This window comes from Thermobia domestica, chromosome 5 (genome assembly GCF_964235325.1).
Source record: "Thermobia domestica chromosome 5, izTheDome1.hap1.1, whole genome shotgun sequence".
NCBI classification, from domain to species: Eukaryota; Metazoa; Arthropoda; class Insecta; order Zygentoma; family Lepismatidae; genus Thermobia; species Thermobia domestica.
The window spans coordinates 30,722,611-30,745,509 of record NC_137458.1 but is presented as its reverse complement, the minus strand read 5'-3'; the positions used below and the strand labels follow the sequence as shown (position 1 = coordinate 30,745,509).

At 36.1% G+C, this 22,899-nt stretch overlaps 1 protein-coding gene across 1 annotated transcript in view; it reads left to right on the top strand.

Annotated features, from left to right (window-relative positions):
• The first annotated feature begins 16,345 nt into the window (after positions 1-16,345).
• PGRP-LB (Peptidoglycan recognition protein LB) overlaps positions 16,346-22,899 on the top strand; it is a 62,674-nt gene continuing 56,120 nt past the window's right edge. The window contains exon 1 of the mRNA XM_081758422.1: positions 16,346-16,465. Within this exon, the coding sequence (XP_081614548.1) occupies positions 16,459-16,465 (7 nt within the window). The 5' untranslated portion in view covers positions 16,346-16,458. The remainder of the gene's footprint in view (positions 16,466-22,899) is intronic.

The window sequence follows — 22,899 nt, the reverse complement described above, 5'->3', positions numbered from 1 at the left end:
GACGACACAGATTATTGAAATACCATGGATTTCAAAATATTTTTTACACTCTAAAGGCGTCAGATTTTTCTTTTCAACCACGATTAGCTAATCCTTGTCTTAAAAAAAACTTCCAATTAAATATTGATATTTTGTTTTACTGATTCCAATATGTACTCTGTGGGGCAGAAACATTGACAGTACGCAAAAGCGACGAAAAAATTACAGGCTTTCGAAACATGGACATGGAGAAAAAAGGAGAGAATTAGCTGTGTTCAACGGAAAACGAATGAGAAGATGTTAAAAATATTAGCAGTAGGGGAAAATATAAGAACTTTAGATATTTTTAAGAGTAAGAAGAGGAACGTTAGGATTCGACACTAATATTCGTCATTTTCGATCATTTTTATATTTCTTCCCTTCCCTCCGCCAAGCTACGGAGCTGAATTTGGATTTAAACAGCATCGGAGGTGTCACTGTTTATCTCAGCGACCCCCAAAACTATAGATTACATTTTAATATCGGTCATTTTCGATCATTTTTAAATATCTTTCCACTCTTCCTCCCCTAAACTGCACCGTCAAAGTAAAATGGTAAAAATTGCTCCAGGCCTGAACTTCATCTATGTTGAAAATTTGATCGAGATCGGTCGGCTGGTTCAAGAAATTAGGAGTCACAAAAATAGTCACTTTCAATTTTCAAAAATAGTCACATGTACTACGTTTTTCCAATGTCATGAAAATGTTATTTCGATATTAATTTTATGAGCACACATTAAAAATTTCCAACGGATGCTTGAGTCTCGGAGCCAAGATCATACCCATGTAGTTGGCACCTATAGTGTACGGAATTACCGATGTTGAATACTACGTTTCTCTTTAGTTTTGGAAGAAGAACACCATTAATATGCGGTGCTTTAAAATAAAATGAAGCATCTAGTTTAACGTCCGTTTATGAACCAAGGCTAACGGAGGCGGTAATGATGAGAAATGACTGAAATGGTGAAATGAAGAAAGTAGGAGGAAACGGAAAACGCTGAGAGAATTCACACACACAGTGTTTGTCCACGAAGAAATCTCACATGACGCAAGATGACACCTGTGTGGTTTGAAAATGAGCAATATCCACCGAAAACCCGAACAACCAATTCAGAAAACGACATACTGTAGCTATATGCTACAGGGGCAGATCGACTCACACGGATTGCATTAACTACTGGGAACACATTCACTCCAGCAGCATTTTTACTGAACCCAAGAAATCCATTTCCTTCCTTTTTACATTCTATAAAAAGAAATCAAGTAGTGCCACTGCTTGTACAAGACTCGTGCGCAAGAGTCTTGGTCTTGGTCTTGCAGGTATGGACTTGGTCTCGGTCTTGGTCTTAGTCTTGGTCTTTCATCAGGTTCCTGGTCTTGGTCTTGCATACAAGAATCGTGCAAAAACTACAAGACCAAGACTCTTGCGCTCATCACTACTGTCAACTGGAAACACGTGAAACTAAATAGGCATTGTTGCAGGATGGTATTTCAAGCCTTACCAGCTTACCTAAGGATTTTATAACTGCATAATGGCTGAAGTACGGTAAATCATTTCATTTATCTTATTTGTGTCTCTTGCATCTTTCTCATTAACTAATTAGCGTATCTCATTTATTGTGATTCCCAACTTCATTTATCTAATTGCAGCACTAATTCGATTCCAAATTAAATTCTCTTGCAATGCTGAGCACCATCCCTACATTCCATTAGGGATATTTTTCCCCTGAGTTCAGTGCTGCAAGAGAACTTCAATGTTGACCGGGCGGTACAACGTGTGCATAATGACTTCCTCGGCTGCAGCTCTAGATTTCTTTCGTCAAGAAACCTAATACGTAGTTGTTTGAGCGATGGCAAAACTGTGTAACTTTAACCCCTGACTACCGACTAACCTGGAATATATATATATATATATATATATATATATATATATACGAGGGTCACTACGAAAGTTTTGAGATACGCATTGTTGTGGCACAGTATTTGAATTCCAACAATTGCGTTCGGTAGAGGTAACCAGAGCGAAGAAGCGAAGTAAGTTTCAACTCGCCTCGCTTATCGGCGTGACCGAATTGCCTTCACTTGTGTGTTGATGTGAGCAGTATTCGGCTGTCTAGAATGGAGCTCGAAAGGGAACATTTTCGGGAAATGATCCTTTACGATTTCAAAAGTGGTTTGAACCAGACACAAAGCCTTGACCATTTGCAGGGGGCATTTGGGGACCTTAGGAACCCATTTAGCCTAAAGGGCAAATTCGTGGGACGTTAAACTAAAAGAATTCATTTTAAAGATCACGTATCCCGAGAAAACTCAGGGACACGTTGTTTGTTCACCACAAAGAGATGGGAAGAGGGTACGTGCTAAAATAATCGAAAACGACCAATATTAATGTCGAATCCACGGTTGTCGGAGTCACTAATATGATTGGTGACACTCACGATGGCATATAATAAGTACAAGTTTAGTCAAGAGGGTGTACATGACCTTGTGAGGTGGCTCGGCAATTGATAGGGGCAACGCGGAAGGTGTTGCTCATGCAAGTTCATTTCACTAATTTCTTTAGTTTCAACAGAAACAGCAATGCCGAAGGACGAGTGTTCCATGAATTAACATAATTCATTCTTGGCGTTCCTCTTCCTTATTTATTTCACTGTTATCTTTAATTTGAAGGAGTAACACCCAAACATTACCCTAAATTATAGGGTAGCCAGATTTAGTAAATGAAAAACCGTGACACCAATCTCGGGCTATATAACTGTGGCTTGGGTCTAAAAGGGCCAATGTCAGTTTTTGGCAAAAATGAGATACTCTTCAATTTTAACGTCTTACAAATGGATCTTTTCTTGTGCAAGAACAGCAAATGTCAACATGAATAAGTTTGGAATATATACCATTCATATTAACATTTTTTTTACAAGAAAATATCCATTCATAGGCGTTAAAATTTGACGAACATCTCATTTTTACCAAAAAGTGACATCGGACCTTTTAGACCCACGCTACAGACAGAAGGGCAGGGTTCCTATTCATTTGGTCAGAATCAATTACTTACCTGTCTTTCCCAGGTCACTAGGACACTCTTAACACAAAAAATGAAGCCCCACAACGGATGCATAAAGAATGTGTAAAGGTAACATAAGAACTGTCCTGCGCCCTCATTCTAAATTCCGATTTCTTTTGTTTAACTAACAGGTACTAAATATTGCGCGAACTAGGACATACTCTCCCATTTATGATTGAAGAGAGACTTTTTTCTTTGTTGCGCCATCACCTGAGTCAGAAACACTATCATAAAAGAAATACAAATTTAGCAAGAAAAAAAGTACAGGGTGTCCGAGAAGTCCTTCCCTGATTACAGAAATTGATAACTAAGGCTAGAAATAAGATAGAAATATGAAACTGGTGTTGAATTGTTTACAAACTATAAAAGTTTTTGTCTGCATTAGGTTTGTTCTGTTTTACCAAGTCTCAATTTTTTTTTTTTTTTGTTTTAGGTTTGTAGTACGTAAGTAAGAAGCCCAAGAAGCCATGCCAACCAACCAGGAGAAGGCACAGTGTGTCCTGTGGTACCATGAGACACGATCACCAACCACGGTGCAGAGACAGTTCCAGACAACATTTGGGAGGACTCCACTTGACGTCAAGAGCATTAAAGCCTGGTATGAGAAGTTCAAGAACACAGGGTTGGTTGCTGACCTTTCGTTGCATCGATCCCTCCAGTGATGTTGGCTAATGTGTGGATGGAAATTGAATATCGCCTAGATGTGCTACGTGCTACCAAGGGTGCTCATGTGGAAGTGTACTGATGTGACCAAAACTTTTATAGTTTGTAAACAATTCAACACCAGTTTCATATTTCTATCTTATTTCTAGCCTGAGTTATCAATTTCTGTAATCAGGGAAGGACTTCTCGGACACCCTGTACATTTACGGTAAATTCAGAACGATAAACAAGAAGCAAATATGTGTAAAGACTTACGCAGGTTCTCCAAAAGTTCGGCAGAAGAAAAATTCGGTATCAAAATTAAACAAGAGTCATATCTTTATGTGTTTAACTGCCATTTCTTGTGCTAGACTAAGTTGTTACGGAATTTTAACCTGAAAATTACTGAAAATTTGACTTCATTCTACACCCACTGGATTGGATAAAACGCTTGATTGTAAAATTGTTCATCAGAAGACGGCAGACAGGACGAAATAGTTTGTATGCGGTCAACATGCAGCGAGTAGCAGCACCATTGTTGATTAAAATTTGAACAATGAAACAGTTCTGCGCTGCCGATTGAAGTATAAAATAAGTAGTAGTTAAAGCCTGTCATCGAAAAATAAGTTGGGGGGTCGTGGTGGCTCAGTGGTAGAGCGTTCATCTGTGGTGAATGTGGTCCCGGGTTTAAACCCTCTCTCACCATGTGAACCTTGTGGTGGACAAACACCGTGTACGTGGGTTTCCTCGGGGTTATCCCGTTCCCTCCCACTTTCTTCATTCCACCATTTTCATTCATTTCTCATAATCATGGGCGGCGATTAGGGGGGCAAAGGGGGGCAGTTGCCCCCCCACTTTTTTAAATGACCCATGACTATATAATTTCATTTGGAAATATAAAGTTTTTGTATGTATTAATGGTTCATAGAATAAAAATGGTGCCATAAAATATTTGCCGTTCCGAGAGTACGTATTGGTTGTCTTCCCGTACAATGAAGAAAGCTACATGAATTGCGTTTTAATTGCCACGAAAAATGGTCCAAAAATTAACCTATTGGAGTGCCACATTTTGAGTGTACTTTCATTTCTTTTTACAAGGGCTCGATATGTTAGTTTCTTTCAGACTTAGTATTCCGGGGGGAGCACTGCAGGTACTATTCTATTTATTATTATATTATAGACGTTTATTTTGGCCTCCTTCGGGGGGTGGGAAACTCTCAGTGCTTTGGGCGGGGCAGTGCCTCCCAAAAGCATGTCTGGAAGAAACACTGTTCACAAACTATTCTTTAATTGCACAAAAATCGACAGTTCCTAAAATATCTTTTCTTCTTCCTAATGGTAAGGAATATTTTGATTTGATTTTTTTAAGTTTAACATCCCGTTCAGCAGTGAGGCTATATGAGACGTGGACCTACTGATTAACGTGGAATACAAACCACATGAGCTCCCGCCAGGAATCGAACCCGGGTCTCCCACGTCAAAGGCGCGGCATTGTTTTGCAGTGTAATATATGAATGTAGGGGTATACATACTATATACAATTTTGTATATACAATTAAATTTAGTGAATTCAACATAATTCTAGGTTTTAGAATTATTTTGCATAACTGGAGTGTGGAGTGATTCTAAGTATTGTTGAGTTTTGATGTATTCCAAGAAGGTGAAAACTGTACGTAATGGTAATGGACAATTTTCGGGAAGCTGCAAAAGTATTTCTTTAAATGTCGCAGCATATGCTTGTAGTATTTACTGTTTTTCTAAGAGTAATAACATGTAATAACATGCATGGAATTAAAAATATAAGTTGTTCATTAATTCCCAGTTTCAATATAACTTTTGCGAAACAAGCCTCATTTTTCATTACTATTCTATTAATATTATCCTTTCTGTTCGTTTTGCGAATTCGTTATCAAATAAGCCCCTAATCTGACCACACAATTTTCCAGACAGAATTTTAAGATGTTCATGAGCAAGGAATCAAATCTCTTCTCACACCTTGGTTGTTTAAGAGTACAAAGGGCTAGTATCTACTTGCGTTGTTCTTGTCAATTTACTTAGTAAAATATGAAACACGATATACGGTATTTTAACTGGGAAATACAGTATCCTAATAGTTATACAACCTTTAGTCAAACAAAATGTTAGAAGCAACCAAAAAACTAACATTGATATACGAATATTGAGATCATGTCTTGCCCCCCCACTTTTGACGTCCAACCGCCGTCACTGCTCATAATCACAGCTTTCTTTAGCCTAACCGGCATAACCATGGGACGTAAAACTCAAAGATTTCATTTCATTTTTCTCGAAAAAAAAAAAAAGTCTTTCCCATTGAAAGTAATATTCAAGAAATTATTGTCATAACATATGTTCCCTCTTGAATATCTTTTGAATCATTTTCTTTTTTTTAAATTCCTCTGAAGGTTAAACAACCCATAGGACGAAAGAATGAATGTGATTTTCAAACTCCTTGTTTGTGTACTAAAATTAATTAGCAATACAAATCTTCCGGCAAGGTTCCGTTTTTAGGTGAGACATAGTAGTTCTTTCACGTTGATTCTTTTTCGATCTGAAGAACAAAAACCGAGACGAGAGAGAGAGAGAGATGTTTCAAAATAACACCGACAACGTTTGGGAGGTGATTCCTGACACCAAGATAAGACGAAAGTATAGACCAACGTTGGTGCACAAATGCTTCCTCTCGGAGTTATAGGCTGCCGAAAACATGAAAAACATTAACTTTAAAACGTCCATAATTTCAATACTATAGGACCTATCGTAGTCGGGTCAAGACTTTATTTAGCACAAATAAACTATTTGCTGAGCAAAATAATACATTCACGTAAAAAAAAAAAAACCTACAATCTACACGTGGGATAGTTTCGCCAACTAACACTTTGGCTTCATCAGACGCTATGACACTTCATCAGACACCACCAGACACTTGTTTAGGAACTAGTATGTGCCCTATACAAATATCATGTTTCAAAATTCTGCCGTATTTCCGTAACAATTTTTATAGAGGTAGTTGGTGAGTACTTCAAGTTATATGCCCGTAGCCAAATTCCCAATATAGATATTGTTGAATGAGTATGTTAGGATTCTGAAAGATAGCTATTTGGATAGGACACATACTAAGTCCTAAATAAAGTTTTGATCCATAGTATGGTAGGTCCCATAGTATTGGAGTTATGGGCCTTTAAAATTCATTTCTTTCATGTTTTCGGCAGTCTATAACTCCGAGAGGAAGCATTTGTTTACGCAGGTTGGTCTATACTCTTCGTCTTATCTTGGTTGTTGTGCTTACCACACCAAATTGTGAATGTCTCGTGACGTAGAAGGATTTTGATAGTTGTTAGATGAAGTTAAGACAAAATCAGGACATAAATTTACAAAATGAAGCACAAAAATAAACATTGTTTCTCGTTTAGTCTTGTCTCTTGGGCAATATTGATCAATTGACAATATTGATTGAACAATATTGATCAATAAAAGATCATGTGGTAGCCCAGTGGTTCTCAATCGATGTGTCGCGATATCACGCAGTCCCCTAAAGTGTGTCGCGAAATTTTAGAATTTAAAAATCATGAAGAATTGAATAATAATTAGTTAAAATCGAGATAGACACCACCAGTCAACACCTCCAGCGTTACTAATAAAGCTCAGTGCTATATATAGAGACATTATAAAAACTAATTGGTTTCATTATTATAATAGATATTATTATTATTATTATAAAAATATCAAATAATTGTGTCGCGATGTCTGAAGTTCAGCAAAGTGTGTCGTCACTCAAAAAAGGTTGAGAACCATTGTGCTATCCGAAGCCTTTTATACCTTGTAAATCAAGGGTAGCTTATTATTATTATTATTGTTATTATTATTAGTAGTAGTAATAGTAGTAGTAGTAGTATTAAGTGGTTAATTATGGGTGAGTTGCTAACAAAACTATAATTTTAAAAAAAAGAACATGAAGAAACGTAACACAAATATTGCTATGATAATTATTTTTATGTAATGTTAGATGAGAAGTTTCGATGAAAATTGTGATCGATTCGAACCTGTGATTGGCCAGCGAAACTTTAATAGTTTTACTTTTGAATGTCCTAATTTCTGATTTTGACAAGTTGCTGTATTTGTCTAATCACTTTATCAACACCATAAATATATGCTATAACTAAGATCATGATTATAAAATATTTCAAAACAGGTGAAAATGTATCGCATATACATAATATATAAAATACTGTAGATTAAGAATTGCTATTTTATCAGAGTGAAGTTATCATAACTTTGACAGGAAGGCGCGCTTTCTATTGATTCAGTCTGCATTCAACAACTGCAGGTGGAGTTATTCATTGATCGTCAGAACTATGATAATAACACGCGATGTTTTCCCTCTTTGTCCCTAATGCGTGAGAAGACATATATAACTTGAAATATATATATATATATGTATCTATTGCACAGTCAGTGTTGAATGTGAATGTGTCTGACTCAGTTCTGTCCTGTATCACAGTTGTTTCGTAGTTGCGAGAATTAATTTTGCATTAGAAGATAAATTTACAGGCTTTTTCACGTCTTGACGTTATGCAATAGCAATCTGTTACGTGATTTCTTTAAGTTTTAGTATCTGTTTTAAGTGTTTGAAAAAAAAAAAAATATGCCAACTTCATTATTTAAATTATGTAAGTTCTGTGGCACGCAAATTAAAGAACATTTAGAAGACCATGAAATGAAGTGCAAAGACGAAGAAATTTTGTGTCCGAAACAGTGTGGACAAACAATGCGGCGTCACCAGGTCAAAACCCACATCAAATTCGAATGTACTGAAAATCTTAAGTGCAAGGATGAATCAGAATCTACTGATACTACTAGTGCTACCGATAACGAAACTGAATGTTGCACATTAAAAGATCAAGGTGAAAATTCCGGTGCAGTGTTACAACAGGAATCTAAATCTAAAACTTTCGCAATCTGTTTTTACTGTGGTGATCGTGTGGAAGAAAATGAGTTACAATTGCACATGCAGATGTGTGATCTTGCTTTGGATACTTGCGAACAGTGTGGACTAAGAGTCCAAAAACTTTACCTCCCATTTCACGTTGCGGAAAACTGCAAGAAAAGAATTATTCAGTGTGGATATTGTAATTGTGATTTAGTAGCCGATACACTCCAACAACACTTGCTAGTTTGTGATCTGGTAACAGTGTATTGTAATAATCAGTGTGGAAAGGAGATGTTAAGAAAAGTACTTAATGAACATCTGCAGCACGAGTGTCCCAAAAGAACTATCAAATGTGAATACTGTTTACTGGAAATTGAGGCACACGATTTCAACCAGCATTGTGTTAGTTGCCTCAAATTTCCTGTTGATTGTCCTGAACAATGTGGCACTACTATTATAAGAGAAATTATTGATAAACATTTAGACGAAAACTGTTCCAAACGTTATCAGTCTTGTCCTTACAGAAGTATCAACTGCACTTTTGAAGGATTTCCTGTAGATTTGCGTAGCCACACGTCCGAGCAGAGTAGTCACCATATGCAACTCGTAAAAGAAGTTGTTGATAACTTGTGTGTGGTTACTGAAAATCAAGAGAAACGAGTCATTGAACTACAAGACAAAGTTCATGGTGAAACCCAGACGATACAAAACCTTTCTTGTATTATTGGCAGCCAAAACGACACAATAATGGAACATCAGAGGAAGCTGCGAGAAATGCAAGTAAAATTAGATGAATTGGAATGCCACAAGGCGGAAAGTAGCCATAATATACGTGTGATGGAAAATATGCTTCTAACTCTGCGCACTAAAGTAGCAAAACTTGAACATCAGTGTGAAGAGCAAGCCATGAAGTTGCATCGCTTGGAAAATCAAGTTGATTCACTGGAAAACTGGGCATAGAATTAAAAGCTTTTGATAATTTGTCATACGAAATAAGGTCCATCCAAAAATTCCAGAAACTTGTGTTCCTATATTCGCGTAATTTTAGTTCTCTCGAAATATGTACTAACCCCCCCCCCCCCCCCCCCGAAAAAGTTAAAATTTATAGCATCTACTTAAAGTTAGGAAGTAGTAAGATTTTGTTTTAAGAGTGTATTCGTAACTGAGATACGCCTCATGTAATGAAGTCGATCATCTAATATTACTATAAGTAATGTATCCAAAATTTGTATCATTTCGTTTCATGTTGATTCCTATGTTCAATGTAAAGCAGGGTTGCAAATAACCACTCGCCCAGTCGTCCGGGGTGAGTGGTTCTTCGGTGCGGGCGAGTTTTCAATATCATTATTATTTATTTGAAAGGTAAGAAAATGATTTCTATTGTGGGCTAGTAGCTTGTTTTCTGGGCTAGTAAAATTTTGTTGCTTACTTGCATTCCTGACGTAAAACTAATCTAGTGAAGTGTTGATTTAGCAATCGATTGTAATTTAACTATTAACACCCTTTTCAGCAACATAACTGTATAAGATGAAACTATAACTTAAAGTAGTGTCCGAATTACCACTTTATTTTTTATCCGAGCGAGCATGGAACCACCCCCACAGAAAGTAACTGCGTTATCAACTTGAAAACGAAGCAGTATCTCTTTGATTTGTGCAAACGTTTATTTTCTAATCTTTTCAATAAGTTGTGTGTGTCACTATGCACTCCAACTTTAATTTAGCTTAACTCTTTAAAAACTCTTTAGGTCACGACCTCAGAAACCAAAAAAAAAAAAAAAAAAAAAATTAAAGGTTGAGATATTTTCTGTGTCCAGCCATTTTATCAGGGTTGTTGGTATCAGCCAGGGCTGGATTAACCCGTCTGAATGCCCGAGGCTAGAAATAATATGTGGCCCCTGCTGACCACCTATTTCATTTCTGTGGAAGTCCAGTAAGAAAGTTAAGGGAATATGTTTCATATTTTTGGTCATACTTTATGATAATGAGTGTGTCTTCATGATTATTTCTAGATAGCCAGCTGAGATTTTGATAAGAGTGGAGGCTCGGGCCTATAGCCTTCTAAGCTCCCCCTTAATCCTGCCCTGGTATCAGTCTAGCAAAAAAAAATGTTTAATACTCTTTCCCCCCCCTTTCCCGGATCTTTCAAAGTCCTCTTTCTGTAAACGAGAGCTCTGCTCCCATGTACTTCCTGTATAAACGATTTTTTTTAGCCCACTTAGGAAAACGTACGACCTAGACGTGTCTTTGTGATATATATTTTTTAAATGTATTATTAAGTTCCGAAGATGAAAATTTCACTGACCATTAATTTGAAAAGAAAACAAAGGAAGATCAAGGGCGCGAATTTTACTTGGTACCTTGGTTGATTTTAAAAAAAGTGATTTTTTCTTAAAAGAATTAGTTTTTTTTTTTTTTTTTTTATTTAAGTCACTCGTACTTGATTTTTTTTAACGGACTAAAAATTAAATGTTACTTTTCTTAATTGATAAACTACAAGGATTCAAGTTTCTTTATTGAGTGACGATTAAAGTGAATTCAGGAATTTCCTTATGTTTATGTTTTGTGTAAGGTGTTTATCACAAATGATAGTTATCAGTAGCAATACAATATTGCTATTCACTCAACTTCCAAGAAGGATCGCGATCACCGTGGTCTTGCGAATTCCATTCACAAAGATTGGACGACAGAAAGTCGATATATGTTAATCTTAATTTTTCTTTTTAAAATCAGTGAACAAACAATCAAACTAAAATATGCTGTGTAGATTGTTACCGTTTTACAAACTCCAATAAATTTGTTTTGCGCTATACAGTGAGTATATAGCCTTTAAAACGGTTTTTTTTTAATAAATCGAATAATTTTTTTAAGGTTCTGCCATTATAATTTTCTAATCACGAATACAAGTATATTTTGCTTTAAAAATGTAAAGTTATTCAAGATAAACTTCTACAGGGTGGTCCGGAAGTGGGTATACCCCTAATTGGTATTTTCTGACGGTTTTGGGTTTTACCCACATTTGTTTGGTAACATTGCTTGGCATTGTCTGACAACATTGCTATCCATGTTCATTTGTTTTCTGCTGTTTTCTGCTTGGTAACACTTATTTGTAGTGAAGTTGGAGTAATCAACAATGTGTGATCGAAGTCCATATAGCATTGAACAAATATTAGTTGTTACGGTTTGGTTTCTCGAAAGGCGTTACACAGGTGACACCATGGAAATTTACAGACCGCTTTGGTATTAATTCACAAAAAAAAAAAAAAAAAAAGCAACAATGTTGGGGTGGAAGAAATCGGACTCCGAACTATCTCCGCAAAATATCTGCAAGAACTTGGCGCAGAATTCAGCTGTGTTACGACATGGATAGTGATCATACCGATATTTATACTCTTACGACTCTTAAGACTTCAAGGTAACTGTGTACAGACATTCTACCATAACTAACACTATACTGTTGAAGCTAAAGAGCGGTACGCCCACTTCCAGACCACTGTATATCAGCATGAAATATATATATATATATATATATATATATATATATATATATATATATATATATATATATATATATATATATATATATATATATTTGATTTCAGGTTATCTGCACTTAGTATGAAAAAGAGAATATCACAGTATGTTAGATATTTTAGTAGTTAGATGTTGCTAATTAAGAGTGGCTTCTTCTTCTTCTTTTTTTTTTAAATCAGTTTTCTATTTATTAACAGGTAGCTGAAATGCCTAACTAGTTCATATTAGCTTTCCTATCTTAAGTAACAAACTAAAAAATACAAATCGCTGAGTAAAGCAACGTTTATTTAAAAATAATGAATGTGTAACAGTTTCGCCGACTAACTGACCTGGCGAAACTGTTATACATGTACTATTTTTAAATAAATGTTGTTTTGCTCAGCATTTTGTGTTACTGATATCCTTGTTCTTAGCACGGGAAGGATATGTTTATAGCAAATATTTGCAACGTATATTTCAATGGCTTTTATCACCTCTTTTTGGTGCATTTTTGAATAGAAATGAAATAATGTAAACCGATTTTTTTTAACTTTTCCGTTCCACGATTATGCCGGCTAGGCTAAAGGAGACAGTGATTATGAGAAATGAATGAAATGGTGCAATTAAGAAAGTGGTAGGAAACGGAAGAACCTCGAGAAAAACCACGCACACGGTGTTTATCCACCACAAAGATCACTTGACGCGAGCTGTGATCGAACCAAGGACCCCATGCACCAGAGGTGAACGCTCTACCTTTGAACCACCACGAAATATAAACCGATCTTCACCCAAGTGTTAATTATCCTGAAAAATTCATTTCAAATGGTTCAACTGTTATTCTTTGCAAAATAATTTGACGCACTTCTTCTATCCTTAAAAAACGTATCTCAATCAAACTGTATAATTAATGATTTAACACCCAGGTCAACTGAACAACTATTTTTAAAAATTCGTTTTAAACGATTGAACTGTTTTTTAGTGCGCCTGTCAACTTATTTTCAATAAGGAGTACCGAGTTTAATCTCGCTGACATGAAAGGATCGTGAGATACTCAATTATCGGTGTGCCTGCTTAACTCCTCTTTTTCCCTTAGAATATGAGGGACGTAAATGAAATCGACGTAATACGTAATGAAAACGACGTAATAAAAAAACGGCTAGAGTCAGATGCTGCGTTCGAAAATTCATTTCAAACAATTCAGCTGTTTTCCCGTGATGATGAAAGAAAATGACGTGTTATTTTAATACAGCTATAAAGAAAAACATTTTATGTATTGCCTTCCCCTCTCATCTAAGGGAAGTGGAGTTTAATGAAACGCTGGAGCACTTGTTTACTTGTTTCTCATTAAGAGTTTCTATACAAAATGTCATTGTCGGAACGTGAGAAACTCGTAAAATACTCTACTTTTGGCAAAGACTACATTTAAAACACGCTTTCCCCTTATGATCTATATATTAAAATGCTAGGTTTATATGTTGTCTCCAAAAAAGAAAAAAAAAGTTTATATGGTTCTCTCCAATCGTCCCGACAATGACATCTCGAAAACCACATGTGCTAGAAACGTGCCGTTTTCACTGGTCGATTCCAAATTTTGTGTAAATTGTCCAGTTCTAATTAAATATTTTTAAAAAAATATATGGCCGTTATTTCTTTATTACATTTTTAAGGGGGCACTGGAAGTGTTGAAATTTTTAAAAACGGTAAAGCACTATATACTACGAGTTATACATTACAACACCACATATTTGTATATAGTGGTTGCATATCCCTCAGGCGTTTGTTTCATAGCCAAATGATAACGAACTACGAAGGATAACTATTTCTCCACCCTAAGATGAATCTTTGTTTGAAGTGTTTTGCCCAATAAACGCCATATATCATTGACATTATAATTTATTATGTGTGTAATGTATTTGCTTATTAATACTGCATGCAAGAAGAAAGAATACACTGATCATACAGGAATTAGAAACTCCAACCGGAAGTAATCTCAAATCTTGCAAACGGTGCGACATATTAAAAAAGACTAATCCAGAAAAATCTTCTCTTTATGATACATTTTACCGATTTGTATCAAGACATCTTTCACTTGTGTCTGTAAAGGGACATATACAGATGTGGGGATTTTCAAAAAGATTCATGCTCAATGTGAATGATGCCTTGTGTAGACAGCGTACACAGCAAAGAATGAGGTGTTGAAACAACACAAAATGACTACCCCTTCAGCGTGTTACCTATGTGTCAATTCAACACCAAGCACATCGCCTTCAGAGCATATCAAAAATAACTCGTTACTGGCTGAGAGTATTTGCATTGTTTTTTATTGTTTGGTATGAGCAAAGCTTTGCGAAATATATTTCGTATTCATGGCAAGTAACTAATAACATTCTAGGTCTTCTGTAATCGGTCACAATAATATTGTTGTAAACCTGTGAATCATCTGACAACAGTTACACAGATAGCAGTGCTTCCATCTGTTTTCTTTATCTTTTATTTTTGTGTCTTAGCACATATGAACAGAAGATGGCAGAACTGTTGCCTATGTAACTGTTGTCTGATGATTCACAGGTTACCGATTACAGAAAACATAGAACATTATTCGTTACTTGACATAAGTGCCAAATATATTTCGCAAAGCTTTGCTCATATTAAACGATAAATACCAATGCAAATTCTCTCAGGTAGTAAGGAGTTATTTCTGATATGGTCGGAAAGCGATGTGCTTGGTGCTGAATTAACACACAAGTACACGCTAAAGTGGTAGTCATTTTGTGTTATTTCAACACCTCACTTTCTGCAATGCAGCTTCACCTAGTACGTACTTAAAGAAAGTGAAATAACAAAATCGCAGCTCAAGCCAAGTTCTATGTTCAAAGATTTGTTTCAATCAATTTAGTCGTTTTCTCGTAATGACGAGAGTGACAGTGATATGAATATAGAAGGAAAAATATAAAGAAATTTCCCCTTTCATTCCTTAGAACTGGAATTTTCGAAAGAGTTCCATATGTCAAATTATTTTTAATGTTAACGTTATATACCGAATACCATCTTCCCAAATTAAGAGGTTCTTGAGACCGTCTTTCCTTTCCGCATAAATATTAAATCCCCTTCTCCCTTAGGATATATTCTTGCTGTACTGTACTGTGGGGTTACAACCACAGTTATTTGCTCTATTATCAGTTCTTTACTGAAAGAATGTGGGGATAGCACTTCGCATGGCAAGAGAGAAAGTACGTGGGGATCTGAGCAGTACAGCGCTGAAGTAATTAATTGGGGATGAGCGAAATGAAATGCATGTTTTCTAATAGAAGAAATCACAGAGACGCAAAGGTTAGGAAAGGAAAGGGTTTTACTGTACCTCAGCCATTTCGATGTGATGAGCCTCTTCAAATATTGGGTGAAGCCTTATCCTCCAATCCGTTGAGTGGTTCCGTCTGGTATCGATCTTGGACCTCACGTTCGAGAGTGAAGAACCTCTCGATCTCAGGGCAACAGCTCCCAGATGTCCTGGCCTCTTCGGAATGACACCTCTGTCATGCAGTGGATGGTGAGGGCCCAGGCGTGCCGACCGTCTCTCAATTGCTGCTACGACGACTCTTCTGAATAGGGTCCAAAGTGTGTTTCTGGCGGCTCCTGTCACACTTCTCACCCGGAGGGTTCCGTGTCCCCTGGTTTTGTTCTACTTCCTAGCTTTCGCTTCTTCCTGGTGCTCCGCACGTGGATGACTAGCTCATCACAATTATGTTGGTTAATAGGGAAGTTTAATTGCTGAAACGGCGTGGCTGAGTTTGTTTTGGTGAAGTTACGGAAACTAGGAAGAGAATGGTAAGCATGAATTTGTATTGGGATGAGGTGACAACATAGGGAAGTCTCTTCTTTATTATTTAATAATTACAATTTCTTGTTTGAAGAACAATAACAACATACAGGGAGAATTCAAAATAGGCGCTAAGCCTGATATCCTCTACACTCCCTGCTCTATTTCTCCACGACGATTTTGAAAAAAATTCGGAGTGTTCTCCTGGAGAAGAGTGTTGATGACCCAAAGATGCTGTAGTAATTCTCCAATGTCCTTAAGATGGCGGTCAGGTATGAATTAATTATAATATGTTGTCGAAGGTTGCCCTCTGGCGGACGCTCCCATTACTACGTAGAAACTGAAGATGTGGAAGGATAGAATTCAAGGTTGCGCTGATTCAGATTTTTTTTTTTACATGAAAGAAAAATAAAACGAATTAGTTTATAGTACATTAGGAAGTGTGGTGTTATGCAATCTTGATGGGAGGTAAGTATAATAATTTTAATATGGATTATTAATATAGATTATGGCTGAGATACAAGTAAGGGGTTAAGTGGGAAGGAAAAAAATGACATTTGAAAGAAAAATTAATTGTAACTTGTTTATATACAATAATTATATGATTCCTTAACCAAATTGTGATATATAAAATAGATATATGAATATATGTAATATAATAAGATAAATTATAAATAATAAATAAGATAAATAATATATATTTTATACATATGCAAAGTAAAATCTCTCTAAGTTTAGGTATTCGTAAAAGTTTGTGTTAGTTAAAATTGATATTCGTGGGAGTGTTAGAATATGGGAGGATACAATTAGATTAACTAATTTGGTTAGTAGCATTTCCTCTACTAAGTGCCTGAAAAGTCCGATATACCGCGGACTACTCGGTAACGGTATATGAAGAGTAGCACTATTCCAGATTAGTTAAATGACTGGGATACCACGAGCTAAAATACGTTACACATAAGGGATATAATTGTTTAAATACGATGCTGAGATATTTCTCGGAGTCAGTTCCAGCGTGGAGTGATGCAAGTCCTCGCGTGTTTCTATCGAGGCGTTGTTTCTAGTAGTAGCAGGCAAAAATCTTGGAAAAGTACGATGAAGAGATGATGGTTTCTTTTGTAATAATCGGAAGATTTTTATTAACACAAATAACATGAGAACTAGGGTTATAAAGATGAGCAGGTCAGTAATTCCTAAAAAGCTTTGAAACGCCGAAGATAATTCCATTGCTCTCACAGGCTTGGAGCAAAATGGCAGAATTAACATTTTGTTTTGTTTGAGAACGTAAATCACGTAAATGGTAAGTATTAATTGCCAAAGAAAAATGATTCCGGGAACAAACCATTCATGTTCAAAGATAGGACGTTCAAATGATGTTTCAACCAATGAAAAAGGTGTTACATTCATGTGGCTAACAGATGAAATCCATAAATCATTCACTAATGTATTGACATTAAAGAAAACATTGGGTTTGAATTTTTGTCCAACGAGAAATAAATCATTGTTTACAATCATTGCCGGAAATAAATGTAGAAGTTTAGGTTTTGATAAATCATTATCGAAGCAGGGAAAATTTGTTTTTACGAAGAGATGCTGAGTGACTTCCAATTTGATGTTACACGGTAGAGTTATCTGTACAGCACCAAAATTCAAGTGATCAGGTAATGAGAGGTTGGTTGGGATACTATTATTCCATAGGGTAACAAATTTTGGAGGGTGCGTTAATAAATATTGGTGGTCATCTAATTCCATTATTTGAACTGTTGTGACTGATTCACATCGAAAATCGCAAGTAGAAGTAATATCCTTTACAGTTTGTCCTCTATATCCGTGCGTAATACATTCTGTTTGGCGAGAATTTGTAATAACGTGGTTGGGAATTTTACATAAGCGAGTAGTTCGAAACTGGCAACCAAGTATATCAGATCCTATTATGGGAATTATAGTCTTTTTGTTTTGAACGGCTACAATGACAGGTTCCAAATTGACGACACATGTTTGGTTTCTAATTGCGAACGGTATACTTCTTACAGAAAAAATTTCAAAGCTAGAATCTTTTTCCAGGATAGGAATTTTCAGTTGCAAAAATATGTAATTTTCTGTTATAGAGCATGACAGCGTTGAAATAGTATAATAAATTTCTAATAGGTTTCTATCAATGGCTAAAACGAACCCAGATTTAATAAGAGTAGATTCTAAAGCTAATAGTTGTGCATCAAGAACATCATATGGTATAGTATTGGCATTGAGTTTGCCATCTCTACAGCTTTCTACTAATAAATCATATTTATAAATTTCCAAAAATTTCAAAAATTGTGCCGTGATTTCATAAAATTCGGAGATAAAAGCATACGATTCAGCCGTCACTTTAGAATCTAGCGTGTTAAGAGATTTGCCTAATCTTTTTTCTTGTTCTACAATGTGTTGGGAAAAATTTCTAATTCTCTGGAAGTTGTTTTGAATTTGAGCCTGAAAATTTGAAAGTTCTTGAGATGAGTTCTGTAAAAATATGTTATTTTTCATTAATTGTTTTTGAACTTGCAATACAGTTTCTTCTAACTTTTCTTCCTTTTGATGCAAAGCATCTACAGTTGATGATTCAGCTACATCACAACAATATCCTAGAAGATTGCCAATAAAACCCAATAACGCTCTCTTAGATTTCTTAGGTGCCGGCTTATGAAACATAGGTTTCGGTATATGCAAAAAGTTTTTCAAAATGTGATCGTGTAATTGCTTAAGCGTATCTGCGGCTTTGCACACATCAATGTGATAATACTGTTGTGTATTGCAATGTAAAAATTTATACAGCGTAGAAGAGTTTAATTTTTCCGGGAACACAAAACTGATATTGAAAGTTAATGGTACTGAGTGTTGATAGGTGACCATATTACTTAACTTTTTAAAATAAAATCCAGACGAAATACTGAATTCTAAAGTTGCTACTGTAGTGATAGCAGTTATCGTCACAAAAAGCAGAATGAGATATTTTGCCTGCAACAAAGTGAGAAAAGTGGCACATTAGAATAGAAATCATGCCTAGTTCTACAATTAAATATAGATTTGAAGCAGTATTCCTGTGTTTACTTCTTAACTTCATGGTGAAGAGCTATGAGCAATAATAAAACAATATTAAAATTATCTACTATATACAGCACTAGAAACATTTGAGTGCTTCTTTCCCTTATTTTTCATCTAATATGTACATATATATTTTTATTTATTTCCATGTTACCTTGAAGGCTCACTGACAGTGAAAAAAAACGACCAACAAAAAGGTCAGGAAAGAATATGAAACATATTCAAAGAACACTTGCCATGCAACCCACTACTCATACACAATAAATAATACTCAAAATAAAAGGATTATAAAAATATCCCACAGAAACTAAAAAGTAGTTTCAAAATTGTCAAAAATAGAGTATCAATACTTCACTATACATTACTAATGTATCGTAATAATAAGATTAGCTTATTCACTCATATGCTCAAGCTTACTTTTTTTTTTTTTTTTTACACCACAGGAAAATATTCATGCATCAAATGTTCGTAGATTCGTTTATTCTGTACATCGTAAACACAAAAAATAATTTTATCTATGGAATCCAAATTTTCCTCCAAGAAATTTCTCACAGTTCTTAAGGCTATGTGACATGCTGGTGTTTTAGGATATAAAAATGCACCTGTTGAAATGGTGGGCAATGCAACTGTACGAAAATCATTGTTTAAAACACTAAATAAGATTTTCTCGTAACAAGACTGTAATGATTTGCTATTTTCACCTTTAGGTCCACAAGTGTGTATTACGTGTTTAGCTGGAAGATTGAAGCCTTCTGTAATTATGCACGAACCTTCTTTTAATTTCCCAATGCGTGCACATTCTTGAGTTAATTGTGGCCCTGCTGCTAAGTGTATTGCCCTGTCTGTGCCCCCTATGGGTAGTAAATCCGTGTTGCTTGGGTTTACAATGGCATCACCCTGGAGTTCTACAATGCTTCCATGGTACAAAGCTACCTTAGAATTGATCTCAGTATTCACACCAAATTTTGAAGGAACTTTAGGTGCATTATGTAGCGTACGTCTGGCTGTGACATCCCACGCTGGTAAATGGAGCATAGAAATGGCCTTAACAATATTTAGGCACGTGTAATTGTCAGTTTGATCATCTTTTTCTTCCTTTCCCTCTTTCCTTCCAATGAATTCAATAATAAAGCTAGATGTTGGTAAGCCTGTTTCGTCTTCATCATTCTGTGGAGACAGCTGATTCCGGTCCTCCTCATCTTCTGTACAGTTCTCTTCAGGGGGTACGTTCTCTCCTTGAATGGCTGAGTCTCTGGCTTCAATATCGTCACTGGTGGGAGGCTTCTTGCGTTGATGGTCGTGATCTCCTAACTCGTCCAGAGGCGACGGAGGGTAATATTTCTTAAGACGGTCAACCGTAATGGAGTCTATCTTCTGTCTTCCTGTGCCAGTAGTGAATTTAACGAAGTAACTATTTTCGTTATTTTTGCCCTGTATCTCACCTGGTCCAATGTATTTCCCAGTGAAAGCACGTGTCTGGCCCCGTTTCATATTATCTACATATATCCAAACAAGATCTCCCTTCTGAAATTGCACTTGTTTATGACGCTTGTCATATGATTTTGCAGAAGTTTGGAACCTTTTGAATAATTTTTCAGCAGCCTGCTCTCGAATATCGTTAAGATGAGATAGCCTGACTGCGTTGTCTTGAAATTGACACTGTGTGTCAAACATAGCTTGATGTATTAACCTTGGTTTGAAACCATGAAGTAATTCAAAACTGGAGTGTCCCATACTTGTGTTAATAGAAATATTGTGGCTAAATGTAACCTTGGGAAGTAACTCCACCCAGTTTCCTGAATTATCTGGGTCAATGTTGAGCTTCAATTTTTGTTCCAAATTACGTATTGTTACCTCAGCAAGCCCAATAGAGAAATGTGCTTTCACGTCTGCAAATTTCAACGTAACACCACAAATATTGCACAATTCCTTAAATATGGCGCTTGTAAAAGCAGCTGCCCTGTCTAGGCAGAGTTCATAAAATAACCCATATTTTAAAATGACGTCATTAAAAAGGAATGATGCCAAAGTATTGGCAGTGGTGTCTGGAATACTAGCTGTTATACAAAATCTTGTGGCTTCATCCACACAGACTACAAAATATTTGTGTTTCAAAATATTGTTAGTGCAATAAGGCCCAGCTACGTCCAAATAAAGCCGGTAAAAGGGCATAACACTAGGGTGAGTTTGCAGTTTACCATAACTCAAACCAACTCTTTTCTTTAACATTTGGCAGTGAAGGCATTCTCTACAGCGTCTATATACAAAACGTTTCATGTCAGGAAAATATACACTGTTAACTAATAATTTATATGTTTTACTAAATGCAGAGTGATTGGCTCCCAAAATCTCCTCATGACACTTCTTAAAAACTGTTTCCCGCAATGACAAAGGAATGGCAAGCAAGTAGTTCATACCCATAGGTGTTTTGCTTTTTCTGTAAAGAATGTTATTGCGCAATTCATAACAGGAAGCTTGTCTTTCATACTGATTGTTTTTAGATTTGCCCTCAAGCCAGTCAATAATGTGCTTAAGAACATTATCTTTTCTCTGAGCGTCGCTAATATTAATATCGGTGTTATCTTCTAGAAAAAAAACACAGGGGTCCTTTGAACTTAACTTTTCATCTTCGAGATCTCTTTTATTGGAAGCAAAACGACTGATATTATCGGCTTCTATATTGGCGGTTCCTGAGACATGGGATATTGTAAAGTCAAATTGTTCTAGTTGAGAAAGCCACCGAGCTAGCTTGCCACTAACATTTTTAGATTGTTTCAGAAATGTGATCGCTCTACAGTCTGTTTTTAGAAAAAAATGTCTTCCGATGAGCCAGTAACGAAAAGAACGTAGTGCATATAGCACCCCAAGAAGCTCAATCTCATATATTGAGTATTTTTTTTCTGTGGCGTTTAGAGACCGGGAACAATACCCAATAGGAACTAATTCACTGTTAGGGTTATCATCAATTGGTTGCTTAGCAACCGCCCCCACCCCAGATTTACATCCATCCGTGTACAGAAATAATGGTCTGTTGGGGTGACAGTTCATTAAAGTTGGTGAATTTATGATTGCTTCTTTGAGTTTTTCAAAAGCATCCTGTTGTGGCTTTTTCCAGCTATATTTAGCATCACGCTTAAGTAATTGTAAGAGAGGAGCTGAAATTTCACTGAAATTCTTTACAAAGCGTCTCACGAAACTACAAGTGCCGAAAAATGACTTTAGTTGTTTCTTAGTTTTAGGACGTTTGTAACATTTTATAGTGTCAATTACTTTGTCAGACACAGAAATACCATATTTATTCACTTTATGTCCAAGAACAACTACAGAAGTCTGTGCAAACTTGGTTTTCTTTGGAGACAATTTTAAACCTCGCTTGCGAAAAGCATCAAAAAGTAATGTGCATAATTCTAACATTTCCGGTATGGTGTCAGATACTATAAAATAGTCATCTAGGTAATTCAATATGTGGGGCGATGGAATATCGGCTAATGTCAGTTTTATGAGCCGGTTCAACGCCGCAGAAGAACAAAGTAATCCTTGAGGAACCACATTATAATGAAAGGATCCCTCCCCCGGAACAGAGAATGCTGTGATTGGTTTGCTATCTTCTGTAATGCGGATTTGGAAGAAGGCATCTTTTTGGTCACACATTGTAATGTATTTCTTTCCAGAAACACGATTTAACACGTCCTCCATGCTAGGAATCGGAAAGGAATCCACCCTACAGTTTACATTTACAGCCCGAAAATCAGAAACAAAACGATAATCACCTGTTCGTTTTTTAACTAAAAGAATAGGTGAGTTCCATGGGGATACAGTTC